The following is a 22,872-nucleotide window of genomic DNA, read 5'->3' as shown; positions in this document are numbered from 1 at the left end:
CGTAACAGTGGAAAAAAAGGACCATGCTATGCAAACATACCCTTGGGCCTTGCAATCCCTGTCCAGAGAGAGAAGAGACATATTTTCAGCTTGATCATGGTCACCACATCCACTTTTCTCACAGCAAACATTTAAACAAAGCGTGAAAAGGAATAGACGTGGTACGAACTTACAGTTTCTCCACGATTGCCTTTCTCTCCTCTAGGCCCCTGTAAAGACATGCACACAGTCAGCTGTCTGTAAAACGACAGCAGAGAGAAATGCTGAAGCTTAATCTCAGTGTAATACATACCGCGCTTCCATTGGGACCAATGATTCCCATAGGGCCAACAACTCCTCCTTTGCCCTGACGGAGAGAAACAGAAGAAAAAGAATGAAACAAGAGGCTCAGCATGGTTCATCAGTGTAATCTAGATCACTGGTCTACTTACCATTGCGCCCTGTGGCCCCTTTGGTCCCCGTATGCCCTTTGGCCCAAAGTCTCCTGGAGGCCCCTGAAAACAGCAGTGATACATGCTCATTCACACTCATCACACACTCTGTGCACCTGTTTAAAACTGTAATACTTTATGTCAGTTTTGCTAATTGTATTTTCACACCAGATCCTACTGTATCTCTAACTGTATCCACATCTCATCACAGACCATCTTGAATCCACTAACAGTTTCCATATTGAAGACAATGTTTCCAGCTGTCCTAACAGACGTTGGCTTTGGGTTCTGTGTAGTCGTTCCAATACAATAGATTTTTTACAGCCACTCAACCAGACACAGTTGGAATGTGTTTATGGCGCAGGATGGAAACTTTGCTTCACACTCGCAGTTGTTGTTATTGTTTAAAACCATACAAAATTGCATACAAGCAGACACGCTTTTAAAGTTCCAGAAAGGAGCAACACAAACAGGTCATGGGGCGAAAATCTGTTGGCTTGCTTCAAAGTGTGCTGTTTATAAATGGGATCTGGTGAGAACTCGAAGAATACACACACGTGTGCGAGCAAACATGTTATTATTGCCACTGTGGCCAGCTCCACCTTGACAAGGCCAGGTGTTGCAACGTCCAGACAACACCTGAATCCCAAACAAGCCATGTTTGCAGAAGTCCACTATTTAGAGACTAATCCACTTCCTGGAAAGACGCCCCAGGTTTAATTGCTAAGGGGGCAGTGATAAAGCAAACTGTTCCAAAAAGTGCTTATTCTAACAAAACCACTTCTTAAGATACACCAGAACAGACTTCAGTGGCTCATTTAACATTTACAAGTCCCTCAGTAACAAATACAAGCCTGATTCCAACAGTTGGGATGCTGTGTAAACCTTAATAAAAACAGAATGCAGAATCATTTGCGAATGAACTGTGTTCACAAACAATAGTTTCACTCATGTAGTAACATCCTTTCTACAATCATGTGTTCACAAAGTGGTGAACCTCGCTCCATCCTTGCTTGTGAACGACTGAGCCTTGAGGATGCTCCTTTTAGACCCAGTCATGATACTATCACCTCACGGTCTTTTGTTGCTCCTGTCCCAACTTGTTTAAAACATGTTGCTGCATTTTATTCGCCATTAGCAGATATTTACAAAAGTCAATGAAGCCGATGAGGCGAGGCATTAAATATCTTTGTTTTGTTTTCAATTGAGTATATCTCAAAAAGGATTAGAACATTACTACACTCTGTTTTATTAATGTTTTCCACAGCGTCCCAAATTTTTTGGATTGTGCTTATAAATAGATTTTGTTATATTTGTTTGACTAAATGCTTGATTTATGGAGTGGTAGCTGAGTGGTTGCAGTGCACGCTGCCTGGCTGAGTGGTTACACCTGTCGCCGGTTTGATTCCAGCCAGCGATCTTTGTTGCATGTCATACTCCTCTCTCTCCCTGTTTCCTGTCCGCCTCTTTATCTGGCCAAAAGGCCATCTAAACAAAACTCTTCTACAATTTGTGTGATTTATGGGGCTCAGTGTGGGCCATATTGCAGTCAAACAGCTGTTAACTATGATTTACTGTTGGATTAGGTGCTACTGTAACTGACTGGCCAATAAGCTACAAATGTTTGTCACCGCTGTAGACTGAGCTCTACAAAGGCTTGTTTGTCACGGCTGAGTCTGAAATGTGTGTGATTGTAGAAGATGCTGTTATGTGCTGAACATACCCTTGGTCCAAAAACTCCCAGAATTCCTGGAAATCCTGGTTCCCCAGTATCACCCTGAGCAAGAATTTAGTTAACAATCAGAAACACAGGATCTCCAAAATGAGAATTTCATTCAAAGTCGAGGTAAGTCATTGCCTGTGTTAGATATGTGTAACTGAATGTATCTGTGGCTGACACTCACAGGTTGGCCTTTAGGTCCTTGGTCTCCCTGTGGCCCTGGTAGTCCCATTCCACCTCTGAAGCCTCTTTTCCCTGGAGGTCCACCCTGGCCTCGAAGACCCTGCTCACCCTGGACAGACACAGAAATGATCAAATGTCTGCGTGTACATCACGCACGACAAGTTAATAATAACTGTGATAATTAAGACCATCATATCAATATTCAGAACGCTATATCTAACATTATAGCTTGCTCACTCACAAAGCATTTCATTACAGTTATTCACATATTGTTAAGCCGAATGCCCCCTTACCTTTGGTCCAATGTTCCCCTGATCACCTGGGAGTCCTGGAACGCCAGTTTTACCACGTGAGCCAGCTTTGCCTGGAAGTCCAACCTCTCCATCATCACCATGCTCTCCCTTGGTATCACGAGAACAAGATGAATGAGAATCACCCCGAACACGAGCAGTAAACAAACTCTTGGCCTCTTAGTTCTGGGGCCTTCATACTTTGGTGCAGAGCAGGGTATCTACAGGGCAGGTGGCCATTAAATTCAAATCATGCATTCATCCGGAGGATGAGACCTTTTCACTTTGCTCTTAAAGCCTCCTTCTAGCACCACTCTCAGTGCTAATAGCAACCTTTAACACACTATATCTCATTACCTAATAGAGAGCCATTACATTTGCTGGTTACATTCATGGTTCCAAGGGGATAAATCATCTAGAGCAGGCATCTCAAACCGGTTCCATAAAGGGCCGCGTGGCTGCAGGTTTTCATTCCAACCCAGGAGGAGCACATCAGGCCAACCAATCAACATCAAGGGATCACTTAGTTATCAGCTGAAGACTGAGATCAGCTGATTAATTGATTCCAGCCTGGTGTGTTCCTCCTTGGTTGGAATGAAAACTTGCAGCCACGCTGCCCTTTATGGAACCGGTTTGAGATGCCTGATCTAGAGTTTAATGACCACGCTGACGTCTACCACCACCCTCAGAACAAACCTGGCATTTCTTTTGTACCACTCCAGGTAAGTCTCTAAACACAGCAAAACTATACAGAGTGAATCAGATAAAGAAGGTTAAATGGACACAACATTTATCAGTTTGTCTCACCGGCATGCCTTTACTGCCATCCTTTCCTGGGACACCATCCACCCCAGGCACACCCTCCTTTCCCTCTCGGCCCACCACACCTCTGGGACCAGGGGGACCACCCCCGCCCTGAGTAGAAGAGAGGATGTATCAGAAATTCTTTTTCCTCTATCATTACTTGAGTGAATTAGTCAGTTGTCCCCTGTCTCGCTTCATCCATTCATGACTTTTGTTTAAGCATCTTTTCTAAGTGTTCTAGTCATAAATATGAATTCCTTAAAGGCTGAGAGTAGGCAAAACAGGTGTTGACTTACCTCTGATCCCCTGTTTCCTTTTTGTCCTGACTGACCCTTTTTGCCTTTCTGACCCTTGAGAGAGAGAAAATTGTCATTGTTTACCACTGCTAAAGAACTACAGTAACATTTGACCAAATAATAGTGAGCAGTGTTTCTTTCTCAAGCCAAACAGCAGCACAGTACTACTGCAATACTACAGTACTTTCAGGCCGATTGATGACCTATTTACTAGATGCTTCTGTTGGATCTTTGGAATATTAGCTAACTTTCTCACATTTCCAGAGACCAGTTGATGTAGTTGCAGCCCCTAAATTAATTACACCACACAGAGCTCAGAACATATTGTGTCTAAAGCTCTCATGAACGGTTGCTCAACGGGGATTTTGAAGGTTTGGACTAAGCTAAAGCATACAGACAATAAATCAGACTGCATATTAAACTCTTAAGACATGCAATGCAGAGGCAACACCACCCTCAACCACACACAGTTGTTTTCTCCTCCTTACTTGATCTCCTTTAGCCCCTTTGGGTCCTTGTTGCCCACGAGGTCCAGGCTGTCCCTGAAATTGCCAGTTATGTTTATGAAAGCATAAAAAGGCAACCTGTGTGAGCGTGCCCGCCGGTTGTTTATGCACACTTAATGACAGAACTGTGTGTGGAAGTCGCAAGTTTTGACACTCACAGGTTGTCCCGGAGCTCCAGATCGGCCTCTCTCTCCATCCACACCGACCTGACCCTAAGGAAGAATAACAGTAACCTCATCAACCCAAATACCCAAACAATCATTTCAAAATCACCTGTCGTGATGCTACGTACTTTGTAACCCGGATCTCCTGGTTCCCCTCTCTCTCCTCTGTCCCCTGGCGGACCCTGATAAAACAAGAAGTATATGAGTAAACTTCGAAGGATTCCATCTCTGCAACCTTAAAGCAGACAAAGAGCAGAAGGAGGGAGAAAAGTAAGTCAGGTGTGACTTACTATGTCACCTGGAGGACCAGGAGGACCCTCTACTTTCCCATCATCTCCCTGCTCGCCCTGCAGATGAAAACAGTGATGTTAGATGACTTATATAAGACACGCATCCCGGATGTGTCAGTACATTCAGTACGCTGGCTTTTCTAGCTTTTGAAACATCTCCAAAAATGCTACAAATAGATGCCTTCTTTTAGACACACTCGCATGACTGACCATAATGCGCTGCAGCAACAACCACCCCATGTGTGTAAAATCAGTTCTCTCTGCCTTTGTGTCAAATAAAAGCATATTAACAACATGCCGTCTTTGATCAAAGCACTGAGGTATCAAAACAGGGCTGATCGGTACAAGCTGCTTACAGAGCGAAGTGCATTTTGGGAGGCCTGTTTCATGACTCAATGAAAAACATTTGGTGTAACTGATCCACTTTCAGGTGGCCATTCCAACCTGGTTCTGGGCTACACCTGCAGACTGAAATGCTGAAGATAAGGAGGATGAATAAGAGCTCAGTGTTACACATAAAGTGAACGAGGTGTACCTTTTCACCTTTTGGTCCTGGAGGCCCCATTGGGCCCTGTGATCCCTGATGGCCCTGCAACGACCGACACAAGAAATTATATTACGTAAAAATACGTGGAATTCAAATAACCATACCAGGCTAAATGTTTAATGTCCATCCACATGCAGACAGTTACAATAAGGTAATCTTACCTCATAACCTGCAAGACCAGGTTCCCCCTGTTGACCCATTCGACCAGGAGCCCCCTAAAGAGAAAAAATGGGTCTTCAGTTCTGTATGTAAATGTAAATTGGTTTAAACTTGTTAAGCAAAGGATGATGAATAGCTATATCATTACTGTTCCACTTTACCACGTGTCCAATTGTTCCTCTGGACCCCTTCTGCCCAACAAAACCTGGTGGTCCAGTCTTCCCCACTGACCCAGTCTCCCCAAGGTGACCTTGATGACCTTTGGCCCCCTATACATACACAAATGACAAGTTACAGAACAGCAGACCACCCAGCATGTCTATGCCACTGCATGTGAGTCTTGAGGTGATACAGAATCAGAGGTGATTTGATGTCAATACCTTTGACCCTAGTTTGCCTCTTTCCCCAATTTTGCCAGGTTTCCCTTCCGGACCCTTTAGAGAGAAAAAACAAAATTAAGAAACAGCTGAAGCTGTGGATTGTGAAAGTCAGTTTGCAAAAAAAAAAAAAAAAAGTGTGACAAGAAAGATAAACCACTTACTCTGACGCCAGTGAGTCCAGGACTTCCAGGTGGGCCCTCCTTTCCCTTTAGCCCAAGTTCACCTTTTTCTCCTTTGTCGCCCTCCTGACCCATGTCGCCCTTTTCACCCTGACAATATCCACATAAAAACATGTCATTAAGTGTCCTTAAAGCTAAAGCACGCAAAGAAATAAGATTAAGATTACTGGTGCAGGAGAAGGCTGTGATGTTGGAGTTTGGTGTCTCCATATCCTAGTAACGACAACATTGAGGACATTTTGGGAAAACACGTCACCTTGGCTCCATCGGGACCAGCTGGACCAGCTTCTCCCTCAAGTCCTGGCTCTCCCTGTTATCACACAAATACAAAGGTTAATGAAATGAACAGCTCCATCGGTTAGGGATGCAAACTATTTGATAGCTTAATGCTGATTAGCGTACCCGCTGTCCTATTAGTCCCTGCTCTCCGATGTTCCCAACAGGTCCAATGGCTCCCTGACACACACACACAGATATAAACACATCAGGGTGAGGACAATATTCTTTCTTTTTTGTGTACTTTTTATATTAATCATTGTGGTGTGATCAAATTAGACATGCAAATGTTTTAATTAAACTTAAAAGTGAGAGTACAAACAGCAAACAATATATTTTCTCACCTTCTCCCCTGGCTCGCCTGGAAGTCCTGGTTCCCCAACCTTCCCTGGAGGACCCTTTAGAAACACAAAGATGATGGAGGAAGAAAAATGATGAATGATTTTGGACTCTTATATGAACATTACATCAGGGGTGTTATATATTCTCATGAGAGAGGAATGAGAGAAAAACTGAAAGCGGACACCTTGTAATGTGGGTTAATTACTTTATTTGGGTTGATTACTTCCATCAGAGAGTATTATTGATTCAGTGGTGTCAGGTAAACTAGAGATGTCACATATTTAATCATTTAGTCTTCACAAAATCCTGTGTGTTTTTGCATGTGTGTGTCAGTGCAGATGAACACAAGTGACCTTATCCACGTGGAATATGCATGCATGCAGTGTGTGCACAAGTGTGTGTTTGCAAAATCTCTCACCTTTTGACCAATTTCTCCCAACAGTCCCACAGTCCCTGGTGGCCCAGGTGGTCCCTACAGGTAACAACACAAATACTTGAATGATAATCAGACCTAAAACCACACACACACTAATCAGCATCGGATCTCATTTAATAAGCACAAAAACATGATTTGTTACGAGCCCAAAGAAAAAGTTGACAGCCGGCACAGAAATGTGTTGTCTATCGCTGAGAGCAGCTGTGCAGCACAAGAGATGACACAATGGAGACTGACTGGGAGGGAAAAGGTGGTTTTGAACAATGTGTACAAGGGAGGATTCATATTTATAGATGGTTGCTGGGAAACTCCACTTTTTCCTCCTACTGTGATTGAATGTTTATTTAATCATGGAACCACAATAGCTTGTCTGGATCCAAAGTACTCAGCAAACTGTTAATGACTCACAAAACGATATTCTATAGCTTGTAGCTGACATGATCGTGCAGTTGCCTATTACCTATTAAAGTGCTAATTACACCACTACAAAGGAACTGTGTGCAGCTGCCTGGGTGTTTAGCTTAATAGGAAACAGGAAAACATTAACCTTTGATTCATTCACACCAACGAAAACAAAGTGGGAATGGGTGCCTGTCTCTAATATCACTGAGCTAAATTCAGCGTGCACGCAAGTTCTGCATTTTTTAATCCGTCCTTCTCTGTTCTGCCTTTTTTAGTGTGCATAAAATAAAATCCACAAGAAGGACAGCAAATCCTTTACAAGGTTTGGAAAGATTTCACCCATCATGTCAACAATCGCATGAATTTTCCCTGCTAGTTCAGCAATTTAGCACTTCTTTTAGTAATCTGTTTCTTTTTTACAAAACATCCTATCCAGTGAGTCAGTTCACTCTCCCGGCACTACAGAGCAGATGCGTGAAGGATGAGACAATTATCTGGCTGCTCCGGAGGAAATATTTAATACAAGCAAATTTATTCTTAATAAATACCAAAATATGTCTCATAAATTTCGTCCTGGCTGTGATATTTTGGAGCTTACAGGGGAGGAGAGGACCAGGGTGCTGTGTGCCGGCAAAGAGACTCTAATAAAACTACTAAATATGGCTTTGAAAAATGGAAAGGGAAAGTTTGATGAGCTAAAGAAAGAATAAAGATTCTATTTTTAACCATGAAAATAGAAGGCATGAGAGGGAAGACACAGAGGACGACGAGGGTATCATGATATGTCACAGGAGGCGTAAAGATGATGAGAACATGAGGAAATGGTAGAGAAATATATGAGGATGGAGAGATGATTGGAGGGTCATACCGGCTCCCCTGCTATTCCCTTGTCCCCTGGAGGTCCCGAGGGCCCTTGGACACCCTGGAGACAGAAGGTGAATTGAGTTCAGAGTATGTGTTCATGCCCAAACATCATCTTACAGATTTACAGATTTTTGTTTTGGGGTCCATCTATAGTGTATGTATACTACTTCTATGTATGAGGATAGTGAACTCACAGGAAAACCTTTAGGCCCAGTTTCTCCTGGCTCTCCAATCTTCCCCTGTGGGGACACAATAAAAAGACAAATATGTAAAAGATGATAAATTAGATCAGGGTATGCATGGGTAAGCAGTCTGCTGTATGCACCTCTTTTAATCATTCTGATGCCTCACCTCCTTGGAGGAACATAAGCACCAAAAAATATATGCGAGGAAGGAGTGGAAAAGTAGAAAAGTTGTCCAGCGCTTTACCTGTGGTCCAGGGAAACCTATTTTTCCTGGAGGACCATCAGAACCCTGTGGAGAGAGGGAAGGATGAGAGAGAGCCACGTGTTGAGTCATGTCAGTTTACTGTATATTCCCTGTCTCCTGAGTGGATGGTGAAGTTGTGCAGCTTTGCTATTTTTGGTGCATAAGATCCATTTTCCCAAATCATGGTCATTACTCTTGTGTCTGAGTTTGGCTTTGGGGAGGTATCAACAACAATCCCAGAAAATGCACAGAAACAAAGCAGATTTCTTACCGTCTTGCCCTCTAACCCCATCTCTCCTGTTGGACCGTCAGGCCCTATCGCTCCCTGAAACATAAGACAGCTGTCACTTCACCAACAGAGGTCACTGTAACACAGCCAACAACATACTGTAAATAAACATCATTGCGTAGTGCACTGATGCCAATAATACCCTCATGTCAGAGGCAATGTACCGGGTGTAATGTTCAGGGTGAATAAGGAAGCAGGTTATGCATGATCACGTGTAAAAGTGAATGTGTGTATGTGTGCATGGAGGAACAGTGTAGAAACAGCTATAGGTCTCTCTGTAGGATTGTATTATTGTTTTAATACTAGAACCTGGGCACACAGTCTCAGCAGATACATACTATTCACACTTTAAACACACACACACACATACACACACACACTGTCAGAGCTCGCTGACTGTTTAGATTACATGGGTGCAACTGTCAAACAAAATCAGTCTAAAGTGCTTAAAGGCCTGCTCGTCCAGTGAGCAGTGATAATAAATGGGAGCCAGGCAGTGGACCAGGACTGTCCATCTGCTGTGCACCTGCACCCCTGCACAACTATTCTCATGTATACCGTGGAAGACGCAGGCTCATTGCCATGTGAAAAGTGACCGTAGATGCAAGTGGCGAAGGGCGATTTTCTCAGGATCATTAATTATTTCAAAGGAGAAAGCAAATATAACATGACACAGCCACACAGGGGTGTGAGTGGTTGATGACTGAGCACAGCGGGAGTCTGGCCCGTGGAGAACGCCGCTAGCTGAAGTGCTATAAGCCTATTATACATAGAGCTGGATAAGCAGCGCTCATTAACATTCCTGTCTGGGGTACCTGCTACCCACTGCTTGCGTTTACATAGCCGGATTAAACCGATGTGCAGGGAAAATATTCCACCTTATCAGGTCTGCTGGAACAATTGGTTCACTCAGATATTACGCTTCGAAGTTAATTAATTACTCCGAGTTAAATTAATTTGTGACACAAGTGTCAAAGGCAGAAAAGGAACACCGGGAGCATGACTTCAACACGATGAAAAACATATTTAAACTAGCTCAATAAGAACCACCGGCCGGCGAGAGGGAGGAATGATGAGATTAATGTGCTCTACAATATGGAAAACATTAGCTGAGGATTTGTAGGTCAGACGTCCTGAGGAGTTATTAGGCACAAAGCATGATTAGTCACCCTGGTGATTCCTCATGGCTGACATCCACAAACTCGAGTCCACAACTTCAAATGGGTTTTATACATGCAAATAAAAGACAGAAAAACGGAGAGATGATAGCGGTATTAGCTTCCAAGCTGCTTCGATGCCAACTTGCAGTTTTGTGCAGCTTTACGTCTCTGATTCCACAATATTTCCATGTTCGAAAACAGTCCGGTGCCAATGTTTCTGAGAGTTAGGCCAGATGTTACATGGCTGTCAACATTGAGGTCTCGTGCCCCGAGCCAAGTGGCTGACATCTAAAAGACATATGGTGCTGAAGTCTGTGCAAGAGTTGTACACAGTCTCAATTAGCACTCAGTGCTCTGGCACCACCAGAGATGTCAAAAGATATTTTTTTGCTGTTTTGCGTTGAACGCCTGAAATCTTAAATTCTGAAAGCTGTTGCATTTCATTTAGAGAGGGGGTGAGACGTGAGTGAGCGCCTGTGGTTGCACGTCTGTGAGAGAACCACCTCTATGCCTTCTGGCTTGCAGGACTCAGGTTTCTGAGCTTGGATTACCCAACATAAGTCATGAAGCAGCAGGCCGACTTACTGGCAGTGGAAGCTGCTGACATTACTATTAATTGAAAACACAGCTTGAGACATGAGCGTGTGTCCAGGCCAACCGCAGTGATGCCTGTCTCCAATTGATGCTTCAGATAGAGAAGCTCAAGGCTGCTTCATCCCACTGTTTCATCCAGCTGGCTCAGCGGACCACAGCAATAAAAGACATGTTCTCAAAACCTTTGAAAAGGTCGGAGACGGCGTCTGAACTCCTCAAGAGAGCATCGCAGAAAGGCCACCAGAAGCTGAGGCGTGTCTGAAACCCTCAAGCAAAACTGACCCCAAAAACATCAATTTACTGTCTTCTGCATCATTGCCATGGCTACAGCCATCTTCATCAATCCAAAAATTCATTACTGTCATTTATTATTGTTAATGTTATTGTTTTTATTCACTGTATGTCGTTCCAGAGGCCAAATCTTAGGAACATTATTTATCGGGTATAAAATTTCTGTTGGTGGTATTTAGCCAGGTAAAATTCCAGCTGTTATCCCACTTGTTTTCATCTCTCACAAAATACTCTGGAGTTGTATGCAATTTCACTTTTATTGCGATCGCAGAGATGTCATTTGACAAATCTCAGGTGATCTGTGCCGACAGTATATTCGTTTTGTTTTTGTTCAACATTCTTGTCGTCTTTTAAATTTACATTTATGGACTTTTTTTTTGCAACAGCATACTTTTCAGCATGATTTAACAGGGAAAGCACAGGTGTATCTAATAACACTGACCGCTCCAATGAAATAAGGAGTTCTAGTGAATCAACTAAAAGTAATGCAGCCATAATCAATGCTCCAATTCCACCTGTGATTGACATCTGCAATAATTCCTGCAAGTTAATTTAATTATCATGTCATCTGGCATATTAGAACATGCACAGTGTGTTTAGTGTTTTCAGTGTAATGCTAATGTGAAAGACTTGCATCATGAGTTGTAATTCTTTAGCTGATTCTAAAACAGTTGCAGGCCAAAAAGATGCTATTGTGGGTTTTTGTGAATGCTTGAAACCTCCTGCTAACCCAGAATGACTGAAAAACTTGGAGAAAAAAAGCTGATAAACTGCTAATCCCCCCATAAATCATAGTTTCCTAAATTTATCTGAAAAGCTAACCCCAGAACACCCACAAAAGCCAGGTCACATTTTCCACGACACATACCATGTAGCTGTATTGACGGCGGGCCTTTTCTACGTCTAACAGCCATTGTTCCATTTATATGGAGTAAAAACTGATCGTTTTGATTTACAACACTGGAGCTCCTCCAGCGGTTATAATGAGTGCCGACTTCTGAAAGGGATGAAACAAACTCACGCTTTGACTCTGAACCTGAAATTGTGTTACGCAAGCAGCCATGTCCATTAAACACACATGACCTCAGTTCAGAGGCAGTTCCATATCACTTCATTATGTTCACTGATTCAAGTTTTTCCAGCGGCTCAACAGCAGCGGTGGCACGCGGCATGCATCTACTGTTCACTCTTTTGTTTCTGATCTGTTCTGAGGGGGTAGGAACTGTGATCCACAGACTGCAGAGCACCCGGAGAACAGGTGTGAGGCCTCAAACTTACCCGTAAGCCTTTGGGTCCTCTGGTACCGGCTGGTCCAGTCGTTCCAGGAGGGCCCTGACGAACAAAGGAAAGGGGGGATGAAGAGGAAAGAGAGAGGGGGGGAAAGGAAAAAGGGAAGGTTAGATAAAACAAAGGTTTACACTGACAGAGCACAGAGCCCCCTGGTTGTTGACCCTGGAGGGGGGGCAGCCTGACCTCGTGAACACACTATGGGGTTTGTTGTTAGATCTGTCACTCACACCAATTAAAGGGCCTGCTCTGGAATCCTGTCCTGCTGCACCCCAGAGCCCCATATTTATGTTTGTTTTGGTGGCTCAGTGGCCCCCGCCTTTAACCAGTGCTCAGCCTGGCTGTGGCAAGGACACAGCAAGGGGAAACGAAGGGCAGGGGCGGCTTCTAATTGGTTATAGGTGTTGGGTTTTTGACTGACAGGATAATGCAGGTTCAGCAGGAGGCTGCCAGCTCTCATCACGCTCAGAGAAACCTTCGCTGCAGCCTGTGGGTTGTTAACTCCACACTGCTAACATCGAGAACCACTTTTTGTACACAGAAAATCGAAAGTCTTCTTTGTGCATCTGTTTGCCTTTTAGCTATCATTGTTTGTCAGTTTTCTCTGATACAACCTGCTCCAAGCCTCAGACTACACATAGATGGAGTCCCTGATGTTAATAACAACTCAATACGGTATCATCTGCAAACACTACCAAGTGAAAAGAAGGTCGGAGGTGCAAAAGGAGCAAAAGAGCGGTGACTTACTGGTCTTCCTGGTGGTCCTGTAGGCCCAGTTTCACCTGGCGTCCCTGGGTGACCCTTTAATGTGCACACAGACACAAACACACACTCAGCACACAGATTACAGCTGACACAAAACAGGGTATCATGCACATGATTAACTCCCATACAAAGACACAAAATGCTCTCTAAAATCTTAAATCAGCATACATTCATTTGAATTTGAATTTGTTTGAGGTAACAAACTGGATTTCACTCACACACACACATACACACACCTGGTTAAGTACAAATATACATCTGCAGAAATGCTTTGCACACTGGAAACCACATCCACTGCAACAATAAGAGACAGTGGGGAAAAAAGAAAAACAGAAAGCCTGAGGAGATGATTTTATATCTGAAAACATACTGCTCTTGGCTGCTTTCCTCACTCCTTTATTGGACTTTTTCGCTGGACCATTTGTAAATGGGGAGTATTTTCAGTCAGACCTCTCAGATCAGCTGAGTGCAATAAAATCTATCCAGTATGCAGACCCATAGTACAGTAGGCAGCTCTGATCTCATGCATCCACGGGAATAAATCATAAATGCCCAAAGTGAGAGCTCTCTGTTAGCGGTGGTCAGCGGCCTTCATTCGTGTGATGCAGTCTTTTCCAGAGGGTCTGTTTCTGTTTTGCAGCTGAGAGAGTGGGACAACAGAGAACTCCCATATAAGTGTGTAAGTGTGTGTGTGTGTGTGTGTGGTTGAGTCCTGAGAGAAATCCAGCTGGCTGTCAGCCAGTAGGAAACTTCTCTCTGTTTCAGCAAGAATGATGACTAAATTCTTACACACTCCAGCCAGTCATACATGCATTAGACAGCCCATATCAGATAAAGACACAACATGACAGAGCAGCCACTTGTGTGACAGCAGTAGAGTGAAACCCATGAAACATAAGTCCTTCGGGGGCACTTGGGTGTCCTGCAGACTGAAGAAAATACGGATGGATGTCTGAAAATGGATCATTCTCTTTTTTTCAGTTCTTTATTCTTTTGAGCAAATCCCAAAAGCATTTCAGAATAAGAAGTCAGTGCTTCCTATTACCGTAAAATACCGTCAGGGAGGTAAATCTTTGGAAGTGATCTGCTGGAACTACTTCCTCCTTTGTTTAAATCAATGTTGAGGCTGTTTCCAGCTGAAGGCCTCCTGCCAGGTGCCAAACCACTGCTTAGAAAACATGGTCCTAAATCGTCCACAGGGGGTGATGTGCCTCCTTTCCCCTCTGGCATATTCTTGTGGTACTGACCTAATCCCCCACATCAGAATATTCCCATGGGAATAACACACACAGTAACACACACAAGACAACCATTTCTTAGGATCTTCTAACAGCACAGCTCCTAGAAAGCACTCTCAAATGCACTCAAATCCCTCCACTCTGTCTCGTGCATTGCTTCTTACCGTCGATCCCTTTTCTCCAGGCGGTCCGGGAAGGCCCATCTCCCCTCGGTCCCCCTAAGAACACACGAGCACAACATTCAGTCTTCAAAAGTCACCTTGGGGAGGACTTCTAACGTCTAACAATGAATTCAAAAGGAAAGAATGAGTTATTTTACCTTCTCTCCTGCCAGCCCTGCCTCTCCCACAGGTCCGATGAAACCCACCAAGCCCTGAAATACATACACTCAGTGTTGGATGGATGACTGGATAGACATTTGGAATAAATGGCAGCGGTTATGTCGGGGTTTCTTACTCTTTCTCCCATTAGTCCAACATTTCCTGCGATACCGGGCTCTCCCTGCAGTGACAAATATTCAACTTGTCATTTGTTTATAGTAATTAAGTCTTTTTTTTAATTTTGAGAAAAAGAGAAGAAATCACATGTGAGTTTTGGCTTTATTCACCTTAACTCCCTCTGGCCCAACCTTCCCAGGAAATCCTTTTCTGCCCATTCTACCCTGAAAAAGGACATAGCACAGAATAATGAATAGTGAATTACAGACATCCACTTGCCAGTAAACACATCATTAACATTCATACCAAATTTTCATTGAATATAGAGGATCTGCATCCTGTGAGATGACAGTTTGAAGAGGGAGCTGGTAATTTGTCCACAGCTGTTGCAGCTTACAGTACACGACGCCCAAATATGCAATGACACGTACAGGTAATGCTGACGGTACATTTTGGCATGTTGTGAAAGTGCTCAATGGCTGTAATGTTCCTGTAGCAGAGACAGTAATTCCCTGGGTTAAGAGGGGGGCTAAGTGCTCTTTTACCAGCAATAACTCCAGGTCACAAATGTCGAAGCCAAACTCCTAAAGACTGAGTGACTCAACAATTCCAAAGTTTGAATCCAGAAAGGTTGGCAGCTTTCACAAGACAGTACAGGCTAACACTGTATTTCACTCAGAAGCACACAGTAAAAACAGATTCTTGCAGTAACATGAGAATTAATATGAGCTGTGCAGGACTTCTTATCACCTGATTTAGATTTATGTCTGCGGCTGACCACATTAACCAAAGGAAGGAAGAAATACTTGGAGAAAGAACAGATATTGCTCAGGGAAAGAGGGGAATGAGGAGCAACTGAGAAGGTGAGATGATTAAGAAAAGGAAGAGGTACAGAGAGGGTGTCATTCTGAGGTGAGCAGGGAGGAGAGCAACGCGGTGGAGCAGCATGAGGACCTGTGACACCTGGCCAGAGATCAATCACAGCTCCTAAAGGAGTCATACACCACTTCACTCAGATGGAGAATGAGACGAGTGAGAGGGTGGAACACCGGAGGGGGTGTGGAGGGGGCTGGAGTCAAAGAAAGTACAGGGTGACCAGGAGGAGAAAAAGATAAACTGATGAAGAGAAACAGGTAACATCTGGGATAATGAAAAAATTCTAAAAAAGTCAAAAATAAGAAGAGCAATTCATTAAAGCGTTTGAGAAACAAAGTCAACAAATCTCATGTTTCTGCAGTAGCCCATTAACATCACCTTGCATTTTATAGCAGCTATAAATCTTGTCACCTGTAAACATGGTGATGGCAGTTATCACCCCCTGGTGGCCAAAAATATGGATTGCATGCAACACTTTGTTATGATGGGACTATCATCCAGAGGCAAGACATAACAAACCCTATTAAACTCCAATCACACACATTTGCAGTTTCAAATGCAAACCATTAAAAATCCACAATCATGACCTACTTTATTACCTCAAATAAATTTCAGATTAACTCCCACTGTGGGCAACAAACTTTGGGATGCATAATTAAAATTAAGCAATTAAATTATACTGCATTCTGTGTAGGCGGCTAAGACTAAAAGGGAGTTACACATGATTTAGAGTAATGGATGTATTGATCACAGCAGGCTGATATCATACATGCAATGCCTTTTCTGTGTACTTATAGAGAGTTACATTAGTAGGCTTTCATGGCAGACCATTTAATTGTTCTGAGATCTACAAGGCTGTAAATTTGTTGTGCTGTACTGCAAAGAATGCGAACAGATTTAGCTTTGCACTACAGCTGGGTTTGCACATCATATTTCTATCCCTTCCTCTCCCTCGCTTTGATTTGTTTACCACAGACATACAAAGGATAAGGAATCAAACCACAGCGATGCACATGATAGATGGTTTGATCGTCCTGCTTGGGCTACAGTTTAAACAAACATGCAAACTTACATAAGTGTACACATGAATGTTATTTTTTCACACTGTACTGGGAACAGTCATGCCTGTTATCGCTCTCCTTCCTTTCCACTGGCCCGGCAACACCAGGTGTTTATCTAATAACTCACCTCGAGTCCTGTTGGGCCTGGTGGTCCGATCGGGCCCTCATCTCCCTGGAAACAGATGATATTGATCTTAGCATGAATTATGTTTGGGGACATAAAGCAGCCCTGAGTAAAGAGAAGCCTTGTGCCATAAAACTTTAAATGCCTTTTGGCGCTTTGGGGTCGTTCTGATGTGGGCGGACAGTCTTACCTCCAAGCCAGGCACCCCTCGTGGCCCCGGTAAACCTCTGGCCCCTGGTTTTCCCTGGATGGGTAAAAAGCAGTCGTCAAATGAATGCTAATGTGTGAAGGTAAATGTAGTATTTCAACATATGTTTTTAGCCACAAGTGGTGTGACTCTAGGGAAGGAAGTGTTGGTCTGCTGGTCAACCACTTTGGTCCAGACTGAAATATCTGAACTCTTGGATGGATTGCTATGAAATTTTACACAGACAGTCAGACTTTGATGATGGTCTGACTTTGGTCTGCAAAACAAATGACATTGCCTTTAGCCTCGGCTATACTTTGCTAATAAGTAAACACTAATAAACACTGGTAAACACTATATCTGATGTATATCAGCCTGTTAGTATTGTCATTGTGAGCATGTTAGCACGTTGAGATTAGCATTTAGCTCAAAGCACCGCTGCACCTCAGTAAGTGCTCTGTTTCATATTTTTAAACACACACCAGTTGATAGACTGCTCAGCCAAAATGATGGTTTTACTCACCTTTGGTCCTTCAAGGCCGTTCTCTCCCGGTGGTCCCATGTCACCAGGGAAACCCTGTCATGATCAATTAAAAAACAAAGATTTTGCAGTGTCTGAATTACAGACTCACATATTCAATGCAGTAATGTGAATACAAACCTCAGGGCCTGGTGGTCCAGGTGCACCATCAGGGCCTCTCTCCCCTAGCTTGCCCTGTAACAAAGACAAATCAGAACATGAGAAATGTCTTAGTGGAATAGGTGGAAATTCCGATTCCAGTTTTAATGCTAAGCTAAGCTAATTGTTTCTGGCTGTAGCCTTACATTGAACGGACAAATATACGAACAATGTCAATCATCTGATCAAATTCTTGGCCAGAGAGTGGAAAAGTGCATTTCCCAAAATGTCAGTCCTTTAGATGAAAAGTGTCCATACGTTAGCATTTTTATGTATTTCTGATCAATAGAGCCAGAGCTAACCTGCGGTCCTGGTTTCCCACGGATGCCTGGTAACCCTGGAGCCCCCTGGATGCCCTGTCCAACACAAACACAACACATAAAAACTAAGACAGACAGTCAGACATTGTTCAGAGGCAAAAAAACAGAACCCTGATCTCTTTTCTAGGGAACCAGACATTAGACATGCATGACTCTGCTCAGTATTTCTGTTATCTCTCGGGACCACTCTGTTCTATGATGCTAAAAGGGTTAGATTTTGCTTACACACACAGACAAATGAGGAGGCTTTACATAAGTATTTCCACAAGCTGGACTGCACACATCTGGTTAAGTCATTTTACAAAGGCACAGCTCTGCAACAAACACTGTGCAAGTCTGGATGTGTGTGTTGGAGGCAGAGGAGAGAACTGGGGGGCGAACATTGACAACATGTACATATGTGCTGCAGTGATCTACCTTGTCTCCTTTGTACCCGATCTCCCCTTGCTGTCCAGGAATCCCAATTTCACCCTGACGCAGGAAGACGAGGGATGGACAGAAAGAAAGACAAATGAAGAACATTAGGGGGAATGGTAACTTTCTCCTTCATCAATCACATTCAGCTTTTCAACAGACAATACTAATTACCGGTCTTTGCATTATGCACATTCACAAATAATGAATCTAGTTCATTGCATTAGCCAAGTTCTTCATGTGGTGTCAGTCTGTCTATTGGAAGACATTGATAACAATTATTCCACGCTGTACAGCCACATGTCTTAGAGAATAAGACAGTGTTCAATGGATTAGTACGTGCAATTAATTATTCTAACTAACTCTGTCGTGCAATCATGTTATATTCAACAATGGCAATGAATACATCTGTCATTTAAAAACCTGGGAAAGGTGATTTTTCTCCTGCAGGCTTTATTGTAAATGTACATTTTTCTGAAACATCAACTGACTGCAGCTAATTCAGAAAGATGTGAGATTTCACTGCTGGCCTTGGCTTCAATCTGTGATTATATCTATGAGTGTGATCTTTTCGTGAGATTCAGTTCCAGAGTCATTCCTAATACTTGCCTCATCAAGGTTGAACAGGCTGTACAGGCCCCAAAGCTGTGAATCCCCGCTGCCAGAGAGCAATGGAAATGTCTGTCTAATTCAAATCTCCTGTTCCTATCTTCTGGTAAGTCCTAATTCTTTCCAATTATGATTTTAATGTTTTACTGTCTGTTTCTATTTATTTTAGTTTCCATCTCTTTGGTTACCAAGGTCTTTTGCACAGCAACAGTTTGTAACATTGTTTATAAAGGAATAGTTTGGAATTTTTGCGAAATACTCTCATTCACTTTCTTGCTGAGTATTAAATGAGAAGATTGATGCTACTCTCATGTCTTGACAGCAAACATGGAACTCGAGCCAGCAGCTGGTTAGCGTAGCTTAGCTTGAAAGCTGGAAACAAAGGGAAACAGCTAGCCTGGCTCTGTCCAAACAAACAGGTGCTTATTAATCCACACTTCATAGCTTGTTTGTTTAATTTGTACAATACCTGGAATGCGCTGGACTATTTCTTAGCTAGGCACACCGATTTTTGAGCTTGTCATCAATGTGAGGTTGCCAGTCAACCAATGGAGACTCCAGGAAGTCAGTGCAACAGTCCCGCACACAAGCTTTAGAGGTGCTGGTAAGCAGATCTGGTTACATTCAGACAGAGGTAGGCTAACAGTTTCCCCCTGTTTTCAGTTTTTATGCTAAGCTAAGCTAACTGTCTCCTGGCTCAAGCTTCATATGGAAGAAACAGATCCGAAAGTTTTCCTCTAACTCTCAGTAACACATCAAATAGACACTTTTCCTGCGTAGGTGAAGGTTCCTTTAACATATTACTCAATAAGGATGTTAGTGGAAATTAGAAAAACTTGTCAAATATCATGCTTTTGAGTAAAAACACATCAAAAGTTTGTGTTAGTGTAGCTGACGGTGGGAATTAATGAAAATGTGCTCTATGCCTAATGGTTGGACAGAAACAACTACAGTAAGATGCAAAGGAAATCATATCCATCACATGCTGCTCAAACACAGGCCAATAACAGGAATATTCAGATCACCTTATCACCTTTCAGTCCTGCTTCTCCTGGGTTTCCGGGCACCCCCTGGAACAAGCACCAACAGATGGGTTAGAAAGGGACCCCCAAAACCGAACCTCAACTTAAATCCACCCTCATGGGAACATGCTAAACACTGTTTTGCATGTTACCGAGCAGGTGAATCACCAGCGACCATGTTCTTCATAGGCTTCTTCAGACGTCTCTCAACTCTGCTTATTGTCCATTCTCTTGTATTATATGACACGTAATTAAACTAAAAGGCAGTCCAAACAAGGCAATATACGATAAGACAGCGAAGATAACAGTCTCCATCTGTGTGTGTCTGAGATCACCTTCAGTCCATTAGGTCCTGGAAGGCCCATCTCCCCCAGAGGTCCCATATCACCCTGATGCGAGAGGAGGGGACAAATAAGAAACGTATCCATCCATTCAGCGATATCATATGCATGAAGCGCTGATAAACACATGGCTCCTGCCTTTCATTCAACAAACTCACACACACAAGTGCACTTCTGTTCACTTTGACATTCAGTGATCAAATAAGATTAAGCACTATTGTCTAGCTGCCAGATTATCCGCCATCACATTGCACTAAACAATGGATGAATAATATATGAGAAAATTCAAGAGATAAGGGAATAGGCTTTGCAGTCTGATGCCAAAATTGTGTTTCATCTGAAGCCTGAATCAAAAGATGTGCATGTAATAAATAAACGCTTGACGGAACATCTGTGTAAAAGAAGTGGACGTAGCCTCCCGCTGGGAAAAGTGAAGCTAGGAGTGCCTTAAACTTGTTTTCTCTCTAATGTCCAGCAGGGGGCGACTCCACTGATTGCAAAAAGAAGTATGATTGTGTAGAAGTCTATGAGAATATTACCCCACTTCTCTCTTGATTTATTATATTATATAGTATTTCAGTAAACATTTTCCTAGTTACAACTCTTCTTCAATACAGCACAATGTTCATTTTGTAAATTATTGTCCGATTTAGACTAAAACACATGATAAACAGGGTATGCTTTAGGGCATGGCTACCTTATGATTGACAAGTCAGGAGGAGCAATGCTATCAATTGTGTACATTAGACACTGTGTACAGTTAAACAGCCCTGAACTTGTTTTTGAGTGTTTCCGTGTTAGTGTGTTTACATTTTAATGACAGTGAGTTTTAATATTTTGGTCGCCTACAAATGTCTTATTCAATGTTTTGTGTGCTAAAAGACACTCTGAGGAGTCCAGCTTTTTATTTCTTTTTTCATTTTTTTTCAATTAGGTTAAGATGAATTATTTAACATTTGCTATGCTAACAGTACCAGTAACCTGGGTTAATTATAGCAGGTTCTCTCAACTCCATCATCTCAACTAAATATGGTCACTTCTGGCTCCGAAAAACCAAGATGGTAATGGCAAAAATGCCAAACTTGAGGCTTCAAAATGGTAATCCACAACCAATGGCTGAAGTCACGGCGGCTACGTTCACTTCTTTTATACTGTCTTTGGATCCGTCACTAGAAAAGGAATCAGTAGCGGGATTTACGCTCCAGAGCAGAAGAAACGCAGAGCAAGATAGCAGTCACAATGGCAGAGGAGGACTGGTCTTCATTTCATTCAGTAAGGACCAATTAATGAGAGCAATTAAAGACTTGATTGGATTATCTGCTTTGCTGTCAGCATGTGAAAAGAAGAGAGACGATATTGTGGCCGTGTTCATGAAACGTGTCCTCTCCACAGAGACACAGCACAGGCTGCTGCTAGTTATCTTATTTTCCCTCTCTGACGCTCTGCACAGACCTACAGGGTGGCCTTGGCTCAGCGTATTAAATATTTGTCTCTCTGTGAATACTGTAGTATCTGCATGTGTGATAGAGGATGTTATTGAATTAGGTGCTGCAAAAATGTCCCTCACAACAAGTCACTTAATTTGATGCTCAGAGATTAAAAAGCTTCTTCAGATGGAAAAAAATCTGATGCATTCGAAGAAGTTTTATTCAGGATTCAACTTGAATGCTTTGATGCTTAAAAAAACACCAGTTTCTGTTCTTCAGAGCTTCAGGCCTCTAGAGGGCCCACTGACACTTAACTGTCCCATCAACACCATTTCCTGCTAAACTGTCCAAATTGCAGAAATGCGTGAAGAAATACAATATATTATACTGTATAATGTTTTTAATTGCATTCAGATTTCCAGGTTTATTATCAATGCATGCCACAGGGGGCGCACAGCTTCGATTCCTGAGCGGCAACCTCCATCATATCAAAGCAGGATAAGAGGAAGAAGGTGTGTTCACATGGCCCTTTTGAAAAAAAAAAATATTTTACACTGTTGGAAGAAGTCTTGAGAGAAAGACGTTAAGGAAGATAGAGAGACACAAAGAAATAAAAATTCAGACAGCCTCTACATGCCAACACTTTCCCTTCTCCAGCAGTGGCCTGCCTTCACTCTGAGCTGACGCCTGCTGTCCCCTGAGAAGGGTGTTTGTATATTTATATCTTTGAAGTGCAGCTCTGTGCTGTGCTATACAGTGTACTGTCGGGTCAGATGAATGCAGAGGACACGGAGCTCAGAGCAGAGCTGTAATCAGAGAGTCCTCCAATTACAGGCCTACTACCACCACCGGTGGCCTAGAATAGACCGGGAGGAGCAGCAGCGACGGGTGAAGACGGGACACGACAAGAGAAACCAGGGAGACATTATAATCAGACACAATTATGTGGCTGTCGGGCCGGGCAGGCGTGGAGGGCAAGGTGATGGGTGGGCGAGGGGGGAGTTCCTGTTCCAAAATAGTTAATAAGAGACAGATCCAAGAGGAAAACAACAT

General features: G+C 43.0%; 1 protein-coding gene across 1 annotated transcript in view; it reads right to left on the bottom strand.

Moving 5' to 3' along the window:
* Positions 1–22,872, bottom strand: part of col27a1a (collagen, type XXVII, alpha 1a) — a 69,212-nt gene that overhangs the window by 3,766 nt on the left and 42,574 nt on the right. Inside the window, exons 15-54 of the mRNA XM_041959926.1 lie at positions 20,387–20,440; positions 20,055–20,099; positions 18,424–18,477; positions 17,989–18,042; positions 17,669–17,722; positions 17,531–17,584; positions 17,011–17,064; positions 16,824–16,868; positions 14,930–14,983; positions 14,779–14,823; positions 14,642–14,695; positions 14,487–14,540; positions 13,067–13,120; positions 12,311–12,364; positions 8,970–9,023; positions 8,699–8,743; positions 8,464–8,508; positions 8,274–8,327; positions 6,986–7,039; positions 6,570–6,623; positions 6,352–6,405; positions 6,206–6,259; positions 5,932–6,039; positions 5,771–5,824; positions 5,552–5,659; positions 5,393–5,446; positions 5,220–5,273; positions 4,685–4,741; positions 4,523–4,576; positions 4,389–4,442; positions 4,213–4,266; positions 3,725–3,778; positions 3,432–3,539; positions 2,628–2,735; positions 2,336–2,443; positions 2,155–2,208; positions 432–494; positions 293–346; positions 174–209; positions 41–58 (exon numbers count right to left, since the gene is read on the bottom strand). Coding sequence (XP_041815860.1) covers positions 41–58; positions 174–209; positions 293–346; positions 432–494; positions 2,155–2,208; positions 2,336–2,443; positions 2,628–2,735; positions 3,432–3,539; positions 3,725–3,778; positions 4,213–4,266; positions 4,389–4,442; positions 4,523–4,576; positions 4,685–4,741; positions 5,220–5,273; positions 5,393–5,446; positions 5,552–5,659; positions 5,771–5,824; positions 5,932–6,039; positions 6,206–6,259; positions 6,352–6,405; positions 6,570–6,623; positions 6,986–7,039; positions 8,274–8,327; positions 8,464–8,508; positions 8,699–8,743; positions 8,970–9,023; positions 12,311–12,364; positions 13,067–13,120; positions 14,487–14,540; positions 14,642–14,695; positions 14,779–14,823; positions 14,930–14,983; positions 16,824–16,868; positions 17,011–17,064; positions 17,531–17,584; positions 17,669–17,722; positions 17,989–18,042; positions 18,424–18,477; positions 20,055–20,099; positions 20,387–20,440 — 2,343 coding nt within the window. The remainder of the gene's footprint in view (positions 1–40; positions 59–173; positions 210–292; positions 347–431; positions 495–2,154; positions 2,209–2,335; positions 2,444–2,627; positions 2,736–3,431; positions 3,540–3,724; positions 3,779–4,212; positions 4,267–4,388; positions 4,443–4,522; positions 4,577–4,684; positions 4,742–5,219; positions 5,274–5,392; positions 5,447–5,551; positions 5,660–5,770; positions 5,825–5,931; positions 6,040–6,205; positions 6,260–6,351; positions 6,406–6,569; positions 6,624–6,985; positions 7,040–8,273; positions 8,328–8,463; positions 8,509–8,698; positions 8,744–8,969; positions 9,024–12,310; positions 12,365–13,066; positions 13,121–14,486; positions 14,541–14,641; positions 14,696–14,778; positions 14,824–14,929; positions 14,984–16,823; positions 16,869–17,010; positions 17,065–17,530; positions 17,585–17,668; positions 17,723–17,988; positions 18,043–18,423; positions 18,478–20,054; positions 20,100–20,386; positions 20,441–22,872) is intronic.

Source organism: Chelmon rostratus, chromosome 19 (genome assembly GCF_017976325.1).
Source record: "Chelmon rostratus isolate fCheRos1 chromosome 19, fCheRos1.pri, whole genome shotgun sequence".
NCBI lineage: Eukaryota > Metazoa > Chordata > Actinopteri > Chaetodontiformes > Chaetodontidae > Chelmon > Chelmon rostratus.
Note: the sequence above shows the minus strand (reverse complement) of the source record. Positions and strands in the feature narration are given on the sequence as shown.